Source organism: Peromyscus maniculatus, chromosome 21, assembly GCF_049852395.1.
Source record: "Peromyscus maniculatus bairdii isolate BWxNUB_F1_BW_parent chromosome 21, HU_Pman_BW_mat_3.1, whole genome shotgun sequence".
Taxonomy (NCBI): domain Eukaryota; kingdom Metazoa; phylum Chordata; class Mammalia; order Rodentia; family Cricetidae; genus Peromyscus; species Peromyscus maniculatus.
The window spans coordinates 10419946-10432844 of NC_134872.1; the positions used below are offsets into that span (position 1 = coordinate 10419946).

At 49.4% G+C, this 12899-nt stretch overlaps 1 protein-coding gene across 1 annotated transcript; it reads right to left on the reverse strand.

Annotated features, from left to right (window-relative positions):
• Positions 1–1202: 1202 nt before the first annotated feature.
• Positions 1203–3257, reverse strand: Cstb (cystatin B). The gene is made up of 3 exons (XM_006989453.3): positions 3069–3257; positions 1793–1894; positions 1203–1534 (listed from the first exon to the last, which is right to left on the reverse strand). Exons 1-3 carry the CDS (start codon positions 3132–3134, stop codon positions 1406–1408), a joined length of 297 nt encoding a protein of 98 aa, XP_006989515.2. The 5' UTR covers positions 3135–3257; the 3' UTR covers positions 1203–1405.
• Positions 3258–12899: the final 9642 nt, after the last annotated feature.

Here is a 12899-nt window from a genome sequence, read left to right on the forward strand (position 1 = left end):
GGTCCTATACGGCACAGGGCGCTGGGCCCGTTGTTCATCTTCACCACCCCCTCCCCAGCTCTGAGCACTCACTGGCCTTACTTATCACCAGGGTTCCTAAGTCTGTCTGTACACTCGCCACACAGTCTTGATGTGCCTTGGAGGTGACCGCAGTTCAGCAGTCCTCAGTAATGTGTTTACAGCATGACTCTGAACTCAAGAAATGTCACCCATCTTCCTCTTTCAAATGGATGACACTGACCCCCTGAGGAAGACCACTGGCCTTCCTAAGTGGAGGCAGACTGGCCAGGGTGCCTCCACTTAGAAACACACACACACACACACACACACACACACACACACACACACACACACACGTTGTGCTCTGAGCTGTGTAGTTATCTGACAACCATGGTGTGGCAGAGCAGTGCAGCATGTGAATGTGTCCCACCAGCCTAGTGCTGACACTCTAGAACTGGTCGACTCACCCCAAGCCTTTTATCATAGGAGACTGAGACATGGGAACAAGAGCCGGTAGCTGAGCTGAGCCGTCACTAACAAAGCATGGTTAGACGCCAGGGGTGAGCCCTGACTCTCCCACTCAGGTGCTGTGGTTAGTGAACCTGGTCACTCCAGTGCCCCAGAGCAGGAAGTCTTTCCCAGGCTAGGTCAGGCCATGCCTGTCACAGAAGGGGCTCTACCAGCTGGGCCACGTCAGCTATGACCAACTGTGGTTTTACAATGTTGGGGATTAAACCAGAGCCTGGTGCCAGTTTATAAATGGTTCAGTGGCTAAAGACACTCGCTGTGACCTGAGTTCGATCCCAGAGACCCATGTGATAGAAGGAAAGAATCAACTGAAGCAGGCTGTCCTCTGACCTCTGTATGTATACCATGGCATGCATGTATATATTCATGTATGTGCAGGCACACTGGTAAATAAATATAGAAATATTTGAATAGCAAGTAAATAGTTACTTACCTTTTCTTGGCATATCTATGTTGTGACTGTGATGTTTGTTTGTTTGTTTGTTTTGAGACAAGATTTCTCTGTGTAGTCCTGGCTGTCCTGGAACTCACTCTGTAGACCAGGTTAACCTCAAACTCACAGAGACCCACCTGCCTCTGCCTCCTGAGTGCTGGGACTAAAGGTGCATGCCAACACCACCTGATGGTGACCGTGATTTTTAAACAAAGGGAAAAATTCTAAACAAAGGAGACAGTTTGTATAGACTCTAAAAATATATATTTAGAGATCATAGGTAGCTTCCTGAAAACAATTACTTGGAAGAAAACAAACACAATGCAATTTGGGAATCACAGAAGAAGCTGCTCAACCCCACCCTCTCCATCACAGAGGGGTATTTACTTTGTGGTCCCAAACACAGAAGAACAAGATGAAGTATTTGGCAAAGGGGCTGCAGAATCAGAAGTAGCTCAGCTCATCATGTTGTTCTTTGTTGGTCTGGTATGAAGACAGGGCCAAGGGCTTGTTTTCATGAGGCAGGGCTCTGAACACCCTCAAGTGCACGAACTTATCATCACCAACATCAACCTGGAGGGAGAGAAAGAGGGGCCCAGGAGGGAAAGGTGAGGTCCCAGCTGCAAGCTCCACCCAGGGTACCGGCAACTGGGCCCGTGACAATGCTTGTCTGTCTCTTCCTTCAAGGCCAGGAGCCCCGGTACCCCAAATTCATCCTCTCACGACCTGTGTCTTCTTAAGGGGTGTCCCTCTAAAAGAGGAGGTTGCAGAAAGAACACTCTCCTATACTCTTAAGATTATGTCCCAGGTCACTCAGTACTCAGTACCCACCTTGATAAAGAAGTTGGTGCCAGCCACCACCTGTTGCCTGAAGGATATGGCTTTGAAGACAGTGAACTTCTGATTTTCTTTCTCTTCAAGCTGGGATTTCACCTGGATAGTGGGAGGTAAGGGGAGGCCTCAGACTCATCAGTAGGTGCTTTCCTGCCTCTCCCAGGATCCCCCCTGCCAGCCCTCAACACCAGTGTTCCTCACAACTGGGGACATGGTATGCTGTTGGCCCCACTGATAATGGGGAACACAGCTCCTCCTTTTTTGAGACAGAGTCTCACTGTGTCACTATAGCTGGCCTGGAACTGTGTAAACCAGGTTGACTTCAAACTCCGAGAGATTCTCCTGTCTCTGCCTCTGGAGTGCTGGCATGTGACACCACACCCTGCCAGTACTCCGTTCAGAGTCAGGGGTGCAAATTGGTCCAGGCTAAGTAAGAATGATGACAGACAAGGGTTGCTTGGGCCTGCCAGGGGAGGGCTTGGCAAGGGTATCTGTACCAATTCCTCATTTTCAGGGTCTCATGGAGATGACTCACTCCTTCCTGGCCACTTCGGAAGCACAAACCTCCCAAGGACAGTTCGGCTTGGTGGACAGGACCCTGGACTTGGGAAGTAGCAGGAAAACTGAAGGTTGGACATGTTTACCTTCTCTTCTCTTGTTAATAACCTGAACCTCCCTCGCCCGTATTGACTCTCTGTTCTGCTAACAGCCACAGGGCAGGCTGCCCCGGACTCATTCACCAGCCCCTCCCAACCAGGGCCACCCTCTGGTTGTAGACTAGAAAATCTAGGCACTAGCAAGTTTTACAACTTTTTTTTCCTAGTGGTGAGGTGTGTCCTGCCACTGACCTATATTCCTAGCTCTTTAAGGAGACTGCCACTGTAGCCTAAGCTAGCCCTCATCGACCCTCTTGTTTGGGCGTGGGTTGAAGTCTGAGGGTGCCTCATCTTCGTGCTAGTCTGGTTTTACCCCTGGGCTCTAGCACTGCGAGCTGCCTTCCTGAACTCTTTGGGACCGGCTCATCCTTTGGGACCGGCTCATCCCTCCACCGATCCCGGTGAGTGTTTCCTAAGAGGTGGGCGGTCCCCTCGTACGCAAGCAGCTGCAGACACGGCCCAGTCCCGGAGTCCCAGAGTCCCAGCTCCCAGCCACATGTGCGACCGCGCCCGGACCCTGCTGCAGGACCCGGGCCGGTCTGGACACGCCGGTCCCTTAGGCCGCCGGGTCCCCGTGGGCCTGGCTCCTGCTGGCCTGACCCGGGGCCCAGCCTCACCTCGTCGGCGATCTTCTGAGTCTCGGCCGTGGCCGGCTGCGTGGCGGAGGGCCCGCCACACATCATCTTGGCTGCAGAGGACCTGGTGACACAGACAGAGGCGCTAAGGACAGAGACAGCTAGGAGTCCTGGGTTCCGGGACCCTAGAAGAAGCTGGCTCGGCTCCGCCCCCTGGTGCGTGGCACGTGACAAAGCGACGGGGCGGGGCGCCGCACCCTCCTCCTCCTCTCCAATGACATCACCCGCAGTCATGAGACCCACACTGGGCGTGGGCGCAGAGTACGGTCTAGTGGATACCTCCGTCCCTTCCCCGAAGTGGGCTTCGGAGGCTGGGAGTAGTTGATTGCCCCTCAGTGGCGCGGAGTGACTGTAGGAGTATCTCCGACTGGCCTAGGAGCATCCGAATCCTCACACAGGATGCAGGGATTGGAGGTGTGTGTGTGTGTGTGTGTGTGTGTGTGTGTGTGTGTGTGTGTGTGTGTGTGTGTGTGTGTGTGTGTGATGGATTGGAGGGTGTGTGTGTATGTGTGTGTCTCATTGTGTGTGTGTGTGTGTGTGTGTGTGTGTGTGTGTGTGTGTGTGTGTGATGGATTGGAGGGTGTGTGTGTATGTGTGTGTCTCATTCTTTCCATGAAGCGGGTGGACACGAAGTCCAGCTTTGGCCGTCTCAATTCCCCCTTGCCTTGTGATCATGAAGCGGGGGCCTGGGTGGGTCCCTAGCCCTCCTTCTGTAGTGTGGGCACAAAAACAGAGATGAATGAGGACCTAGATGTCCCAGGTCCCCCCTGGTGGACTGAGTTTGTGGGTTCTGATAACCCCATGACATAAGAGCGTGTGGGGGTGCCCCGTGAACTGATCTGGGAAGTCCATTCTTCCTTAATGAAATGGGTGTGGACATACTTCGCTTTGTTGGGCTGTAAGGGCTTGGGGAATCCCAGCCCCACCACCGGGCACAGAGTGGGGTGGTCCAGATTCCACTCTCTCATACCCAGTACAGGCTGGGAACCATGAGGACCCCAATATGCCCTCTGTCCGTGGTCTTGTTTGAGTGACTGTTAATCCTGAGATTCGTCGGAGAAAAACAAGTTCTACCATTTTGGCCAAATTAAAGCAAGCTTTTATTAAAAGATTAAATATTGACAAAGATGGAATTTGTTCACGACCACCATCGGGAGACACAAGTTGGTGGGGCTTATAAGGACAAAACCCATAGGCCACCGTACTTTGAGATGCTTTGTTATTTTCAAGAACTACAACTCCCAGCATTCCAGGAAGTTACCTGGTCCTTGGGCAGGTGGGGCTTACAGGTTAACTTAGGGTCTAAGGTAACCTTCAGTCCCAGGACCCCTGTTGCTTGTTTTTCTATCTGCAAAAATGTCAGAATTTGATCTCTGGATGTGGTGGTGCACGCCTTCTATGCCAGCCCTTGAGAAGCTAAGCAATATAGCCTGGTGAGACCTTGTCTTAAAAATTTATAAAAGAATTCCGGGTTTGCAGAGGTAGTGCATCATAAAGTGCTTGCTATGCAAGGCTGACAACCTGAATTTGATCCTCAGAACCCAGGTAAAGAGCTGAGTGGGGGGCTGGAGAGATGGCTGGTTGCTCTTCTAGAGGATCCTGTTCAGTTCCCAGCACCCACACTGTAGCTCACAACCATCTTTAACTCGAGTTCCAGGGGATCCGATGCCCACCTCTGGCCTCTGTGGGCACCAGCCATGCAAGTGGTGCCCAGACATACATGCAGGCTGTGGTGGCAATAAAACCCAAACTAAGACAGAAGTTGGTACCAGGGACCGGGGTGTTGCTGTGAGAGGCTTGACCATGCTTTTGTTTGAAGGAATGTGGACTTTGGGACTTCGGATTAGAAAAGCAATTGAACACTTTAAGTGGGACTTAATGGGCCATACCAGTAAGGAGCAGAGAGGACAGTGGTGCTGGGGGTGACTTGAACTGTGGGGGCCTGGCTCTAGAGGTTTCAGAGAGGAAGAGTATTTGTATGTGGCTAGAGACCATTCTTATAATATTTTTAGCTAAGAATGTGGCTGTTTTATGCCTTGTCCGAGAAGTCTACCTCAGGCTACCTTGGATTAATAGCATTGGCAGAGGAAATTTCAAACCAGCCTAGTATAGACTCTGTCCTGTGGTTATTAGCGTTCACTCTTATGAAGGTCTGTAGTGAAAAGGAGCAAGCTGAGGAAGGAAAAGTACAGAATGTACATGGAGAAATACGAATACAAATGTTATTTATATTACAAATGTATTATACAAATACAAAATGTTCAAGGGAAAAGGGGTGCCAGGAAGTAGAATCGGGCGAAGCCCTGTGTTCAAGAAAACAACCAGCTTAAACAAACTCCTGATGTTAAATGGAATAAAGGGAGTGGTGACCTCAGGACAAGATCCCACCCAGCTAAGCTTCCAACAGGTGAAAAGAAATTTTAAAAAAATCTTAGAACCAGGTGTGGTGGCACACGCCTTTAATCCCAGCACTAGTCTGAGGCCAGCCTGGTCTACAGATCTGATTTCAGAACAGCCAAGCTTAGGCAGTGAAGAAAACCATCAAAAACAGAAAGCTGGTGAACATGTGGTTAAACAAGGGGTCATGCTCCAGCCCCTGCAAGCAACAGAACTTGGCATCTTTAGTCACATGGTTCTGGCTTTAGAGTCAAGGACAGAAGAAAGGGGTTATGGAACCTCTCTCTTCAACTAAGGAAAGCTGCTGAGGCCAGGCATGTGTCAGGGGTGTCCCTGAATGGAGACCTAGAGAGGCCATTTTGTGAAGCTGTGATGTTGAAGCCTGGATTTCCTTGGAGACCCCAAGATATTGGAGATGCCAGAGTCACAGGATACCTGCTGAGGAAAGCTGCTATCAGGGAGTGGAACCAGCCTGAGAGAGAAGTGTGTTGTAGTCAACAAAGCTGAAAGGAGTTGGAGATCTCAAGAGTGCTTTGACATCTGACATGGAGATGCAGTTTGGAGTTGCCCAGCTGGTTTTTAGTCTTGCTTCAGCCCAGTATTTTTTTCACTGTGTTTTCTTAAGTGTTTTGGAATAGTAATGTATATCCTGTGCCATTATATGTTGGAAGTATGTGATGTGCTTTTTTATTTTGATTTTACAGGGGATTACAGCTAAGAGATTGCATAATCACACACAATTGAGCCTGTATGATAATGAGTATTCAGAGACAGGTAATGCCTGGGGGCGCTCACCAACCTAAGACAGAGCACCTGTGTGGCCTGGGCAGGTGTCTCCATGACGGGTAAGGTGACCTGCTGACGTCCCACACAACCTAAGTCAGAAGCTCATTTTTTAGTAAATGGGGGACCTGTAGGGCTCTGGCCCCCGTTTTGGGTAACTGTTGCCTTGCTTGTTGACCTTGACCTTGATATCCTCCCTATGCTAATTCCCTGCCGGGTTCCACCCTCCTGAATGCTTAAGGGAAGTTCCTTGTCTGTGAATCCTGCATAATGGGTGTTAACAGCTTAGATGCAAGATTGTAAAACATCGGTAGCAAACTTCTGCCCTCTGGGGTTCTCCCATTGTACTGTAAGCCTATATTTAAGACTTCTTCCCTCCTTCAATAAACAGCATTTGGCATAAAAAAAGAAAGAAAGAACGCACTGTATTAAATATGTAAGGTCTTATCTATGTGGGTTTGATTACAAAAACTAATAAAGTATTCTCTAAAGAAATATAATACCCCCCCCCAAAAAAAAAGAGATTGCATAAATCTCAGAAGAGACTTTGAACTTTGGACTTTTAAACAAGTTAGAGACTTTTACAGACTATGGGGACTTTTGAAGTTGGACTGAATGCATTTTGCATTATGATACGGCTACAAGTCTATGGGGGCCAGGGAGTGGAATGCGGTGGTTTGAATAAAAATGGCCCCCATAGGCCCATAGGGAGTGGCACTACTAGGAGATGTGGTCTTGTTGGAAAAGATGTGGCCTTGCTGGAGGAAGTGTGTCGCTGCGGGCAGGCTTTGAGGTCTCAGATGCTCAAGCCAGACCTAGTGTTTTAGTCTCTTCCTGCTTCTTGAGGATCAAGATGCGGATCTCTCAGTTCCTTCTCCAGCACCATGTCTGCCTGCATGCCAATATGCTCCCCAGCATCATGATAATGGACTAAACCCCTAAAACTGTAAGCTAGCGCCAATTAAATGCTTTCCTTTATAAGAGTTGCCATGGTCATGGTGTCTCTCCACAGCAATAAACAAGACACAGGCACCACACCCATACACATAAAGTTTTTAAAAATTAAGACAGGTAGGATGGCTGGCACTTATAATTCCTGCATTGGACAGAAGGAGATAGGTGAATCCCCAGGGATGGCAAGTCAGCCAGCCTACCCTCATCAGTGAGCCAGATCCCAGGGAGAGACTTTGTCTCAAAAAATAAGGTGCACATCTCTTGAGGAATGACAATTGAGTTTGAATTCTGGTCTCCATGTATTTGATTCCATGTGCACACACACACACACACACACACACACACACACACACACACACACAAATAATAATAATAAGGAATTTATTGTAGGCTAAATTCCAACTTCAGGAATTTTCTTTGGGAGAAAAAGAAGGCAGGCATGTTTAACCAGCTAAGGTTTGCTGATGGACTGCCTTGTCTTCAGTATCAAGGGAAACGCTGGGAAATAGGGGCCCAGCATGCTGCAGAATAGGGGGCATGTGGACCAATCAGGACTGGGTTGGCTGGCAGGGGACACCCAAAAGAAATAGACAGTGACTTTGCTGGGACCCCTCTGTGTGAGCCATCTCTGAGGGGGCAGAGGGCTCACAAAAGGGGGTAAGCCAAGGGAGGAAATGGATGCATTTTAGTTTGCTTTTATTTTTTTCTTTGTGTGTGTACATGTATGTGGGTGTGCATGTATGTAGGTGTACATGTGTGCATGTAGGGAGGCCCAAGGTAGATAGATGCCAGATGTCCACCTCAGACTGCTGTCACCTTACCCAGTGAGGCAGGATCTCTCGGTTGAAGCCAGAGCTCACCAACACAGCCAGTCTAGTTAGCGAGCTTGCTCCACACCTACTTTAAATAGTCAGCCTGCTCCAAGGAACCCTAACACGGACCCTGTGCCTTCTGAACCATTATCCCCAGCCAGCATGTTTGTGGGTTACAGAGATCCGAACTCCGGTCCTCACACTTGATGTAGCAAGCACTTCAACCTCTGAACCGTCTCTCCAGCCCCTGTTTGTCATTTTGACACACGATCTCACTGTGTAGCCCAGGCTGGCCTTGAATTCGAGCTGCTCCTGCCTCAGCCTCCTGAGTCCCGGGACTGCAGGTGTGGGCCAGTGAGAAGTTTTAAGAGGCCATGGCCATGAGCTAGAGAGAAGCAGTTCTTTTTTTAAGGCCTAGAAACATGGGAGGAACCAGGAGAGGAGACGTAGAGCACAGAGGGGCAGTTGCCTTCCTGCCTACGGTGGCTGACTCAGATCCTGACAGGCTTGAGCCACAGAGTGGCCTGGTGTCCTGTACCTTTGGGATTTCCCCAGCAGACAGACAGCTCTTTGTGGGTGCTGCCCACACTTTCCCACTAGGAGGTGAACACCTGTGGAAACAGGCAGGCCAGCCCCGGTGAAAACAAGTAAGGCTATTTATCCAGGGCCCATTGTGTGAGGGAGTCAGTGTGTCATCTGTGTGGGCAGGGAGGCAGGCAGGGCAGGGGAAAGTGTCATGGCTAGAGCTGGTCCTAAAATGTTGGATTCCCTTGCCTATTTCGCTAGGCAAAACCTATACCAGTGAGCTGTACCCCAGACTCTTTAATTTATTTCTCATTTTGACGTAGGGTCTAAGTTGCCTGGGCTGGCCTTGAACTCATGCACCCATGTCACCCTTGGAATTCGGATTCTCCGGCCTCAGCTTTCTAAGTAGCTGGGATCACAGGCCTTTGCTACCAAGTTTGCCCCAAAAGACGACTTAAAGGTTGTCACAAGCAGGCTCTTGGCCCCACCTGCTTTCTGGGAGTTGAGCCTAGAGTTGAAAGACCAGGGCCTCTGAAACGCGGGACAAACAAGCCCACACATATAGATTTGCTCAATTCTACAAGATAGGAAGTGTGTCAGCATGAGATCACAGGGAAAGAGGCTGGTGGTGTGGGAAAGCACACGACTTTCTGTGGCTGACTTGGCCCCAGTGAGCCTCCTACAGCCACCTCTTCAGGAACCCCAAAGGTTGTGTCTCCGAGGCTGTTTGACAACAAAACAGAAAAGACCCCCCCTCCCCCACCCTTCAGAAACCAGCATGGAAGCACAGGCCTGTCATCCCGGCATTTAAATGGCTGAAGCAAGATCAGAAGATTTGGGCTGGGCTGGCCTAGACTATCTAAAAAAATAATGAATCACTGCCTTGGGAGTGTATGGTGTCTATATTGTTGGGAAATAGTTTTATGACCCAACTGCTTACAGATCAGATTAGACTGGGTAACTTGGACCCTAGGAATTCTTTCTCTACCTCCCCATTGCTAGGGTTATGAGCACCTGCTGTCATGCCTGGCTTCTTTCATGGCACTGGGGATCCAACTGAGGTCCCCATACTTGCAAGGCACACTGCCAACTGAGCCCTCAGCTCAGCCCTATAAAGTCTATTTGAAGGTATATTCTATGTATTATTGCTGTGTTGACGAACTTCCATGCCAGAGATTCATGCTATGTTCTGCTAACATTCTTGCCCAGGCTTGTCTTTTTCCTTGTTTTTTTCACCGTTGTGGCATGTCTGCTCTGGCACATGTGTTTGTCATTTTATTGCTGGCCCGGCCACTGAAATGTGAAGCCCCTTTGGGCAGGGATCTCCTCTGGCTTACAGTGAGGTGGCACACACCTTTCATCCTAGCTTTGGGGAGGTAGAGGCAAGTGGATCTCCAGGCCAGCCAGGGCTACATAATGAAACTATGGGGGAGGGAGGGGAGGGGAGGGAGGGGAGAGAAGGGAAGAGGGGGAGAGGAGAATAAGAGACAGGTGCAGTGGACAGTGTGAGGGAGTCTGAAGGGGGGCAGCGCAGGGTGGGGGGGAGCCCCTTAGAGAAATCCCTTAACTTCCCCAGCAGGTGAGGAGCCAGCTTTGGGGTGGGTGGTAGGACAGTTTGCTCAGAGTGGCAGAGGTAAGGAAAGCCGCTTACCTACAAGTCCCTGCGGCCCCCATAGGAGGTAAAGAGCAGTGTGCAGGGGAGGCGTGGCCTGATTTCTGAGGGGAGGGGGAGGCAGCTAGACAGGGCCTCTAACTTTTCCAGCCTTTTCATTTGCATAATAAACAAAATAGAGGAATGATTCCATAGAGAAGGGAGGTAGAGGGGGCCCCCCAGGGATGGTGGGTGTCAGGATCCAGGACATTTCTTCCTTAGTGTCTTTCAGAATGGTTTCCTGCTGTCCCGAAGACCCGTGATCCCAACTATTCGGCCTTATCTTCACGAGACCTAGGAGTTAGCGCCTCGCCACATGGGACGTGAGGCGATAGTTCCACACCCAGAGTGTGACCTGTGGCTGCAGAGACTATCCACGACAGTTCCAAAGAAGGCAGAACCCCGTGAAACAGCAGCAGCAAGTCACACCTGTGTGTCCTAACTCCAACAAGTGACACCAGAGGGGAGGGAGAGTTAGAATGCCCGAGGTCCAAAGCCAGAAACTGTCTTGGGCTACTTACGCCTGTGTAACAGCCGATCTGTCACCTACCTCTGGGTGTGACTTGGCATTCTTGTTGGGGCTCCAAAACTGTTTAACAAAGTTAACTGTCAGGACATCTATACAAATCCAACCCCACTGACCTCTCTTTTTCTTTGGTGCCCTCCTCACAACCTCCCCTAACCTACCTTAAATATTTTTTAAAAGGCCCTTTAGAGTGCCTCCTATTGACCTCTTCCCTCTTCTTAACAAATTTCATTCAAAACTTTGTTACCAGAAATCCTGGGGAGCCTTAGTACACCTCCTGACCTATACCTTGATTATCCCTTCAATAACTGAGGGTTTGTTTGTTTGTTTGTTTGTTTGTTTGAGACAAGGTCTCACTACATAACTCTGGTTGGCCTGGAACTGACTATGCAGACCAGGCTGGCCTGGAATTCACGGAGATCCATCTGCCTCTGCTGAGTGGGACGAAAGGCATGTGCCACCACGATCAGCTTAAACAACTGTTTGATTTGTAGGCTGTCCTCTAGTCTGCCTGCTGACTCAGTTCACCCACATTGCTCTTCACTACCTTATTTATGTCCTCATGCAGGAGTCCAGACATTGTCCTCTGCTTCCGAGACTCCCCCCTGGGTACCTGATAGGAGACAAGGAGGCTCCACCCCAGAGCTACTACACTAGAGACTTGAACTCAGCATCCATCATCCCTTGAGTCTCCTCTACCTCCCTTTCCTATAAAATCACCTCTCTATTTCGCACACACGTGGCTGCAAATGTTAGATCCCAGATCCCCCTAGCTGCCACACCCCCAACCCAGGCCATCCTCCCCTGCATCTCTGGTCTCTACTTGTCCAGAGATCTCAGGTAAGCTTGGGCCTGGCTGCCCAGCCCTTTGACCCACACCTATTTTCCTTCAGAAGATCTTTCTTTCTTTCATTTTTTTTGGGTGTGTGTGTGTGTTTGAGACAGGGTTTCTCTGTGTAGTTTTGGGTGCTTGTCCTGGATCTTACTCTGTAGACTAGGCTGGCCTCGAACTTGCAGAGATCCGCTTGACTCTGCCTCCCGAGTGCTGGGATTAAAGGTGTGGCCACAACCACCTGGCTCAGAAGATTTTTCTTTGGGTCCCTCCCCTGGAGCAGACCACACTGAAGCTACAGTGCCCTCCTATGGACACTGGCTACCTCCCCTTGCTGTAGAATAATACTCTTGTACTCTGTAAAGATTTGTCACTCGAATTGGTTTAATAAAACACTGATGGGCCGGTAGCTGGGCAGGAAGTTTGGTGGGAAAGCCAAACTGAGAATGCCGGGAAGAAGGAGGCAGGATGAAGGAATTGCCAGCAAGATGCAGAGGAAGCAAGATGAGAAAGTCATGTTGAGAAAAACTTCTGCCTACCTCCCCTCCCTGGGTTGTACGCAATAAACAAGCTGAGGTTCCAGGCTGCAGTGGGAGCAGGTGTCTCCATGAGAGTGCGCACACCTCCTCTGACTCCACTTTTCTGTATATGTGTCTGTGTGTCCATCCTTTCTTTATTCCCCCACCACCCCTAGTCAGAGTTTCAGGACCCAAGCCAAGCAGGACTTGGCATATACATATATATATATATATATATATATATATATATATATATATATATATACATATATATATATATATAGATTATCTACTGTGTGATGTGTAATGCATGATCTGACAGTTAATATTAGAAATTTAAGATAGTGTGAAGGCAATATGAAGGCCTAGACTTGACTTTACAGACTCCATCTTAGGGAAGGGCCACCATCTTAGACCACCTGGTGACCGGGGGCTGTACTCAGTTCCAGGAAGAACCTCAGGAATGTGCCATGACAACTCCAACAGATACCCTAGAAGCAGCCAATTAAGAACTAGGGCAGTAAAATTTAACAAGATCCAGATGCTCCTGCAGACATCTTGTTGGCAGTTTATAGCCCTTGCAGATATCTAGATAATCCTGTCAGCAGGTTGTGGTTCCCCGCCAAAAGTCTAACCCAATAGTTTCGAATGTGGTTTCGCACCGAAAGTCTAGACCAATAGTTTCAAAAATCTACCTTGCCCCATATCCCTCCTACCCAATTCCCAAAAATGCCAAGGCATGTAATTCCTGGCTTGTGGTTTTTTTCTTTTAAAAACCCTGAGCATGGGGCCTCCACATTTCTCTCTATCTGCTG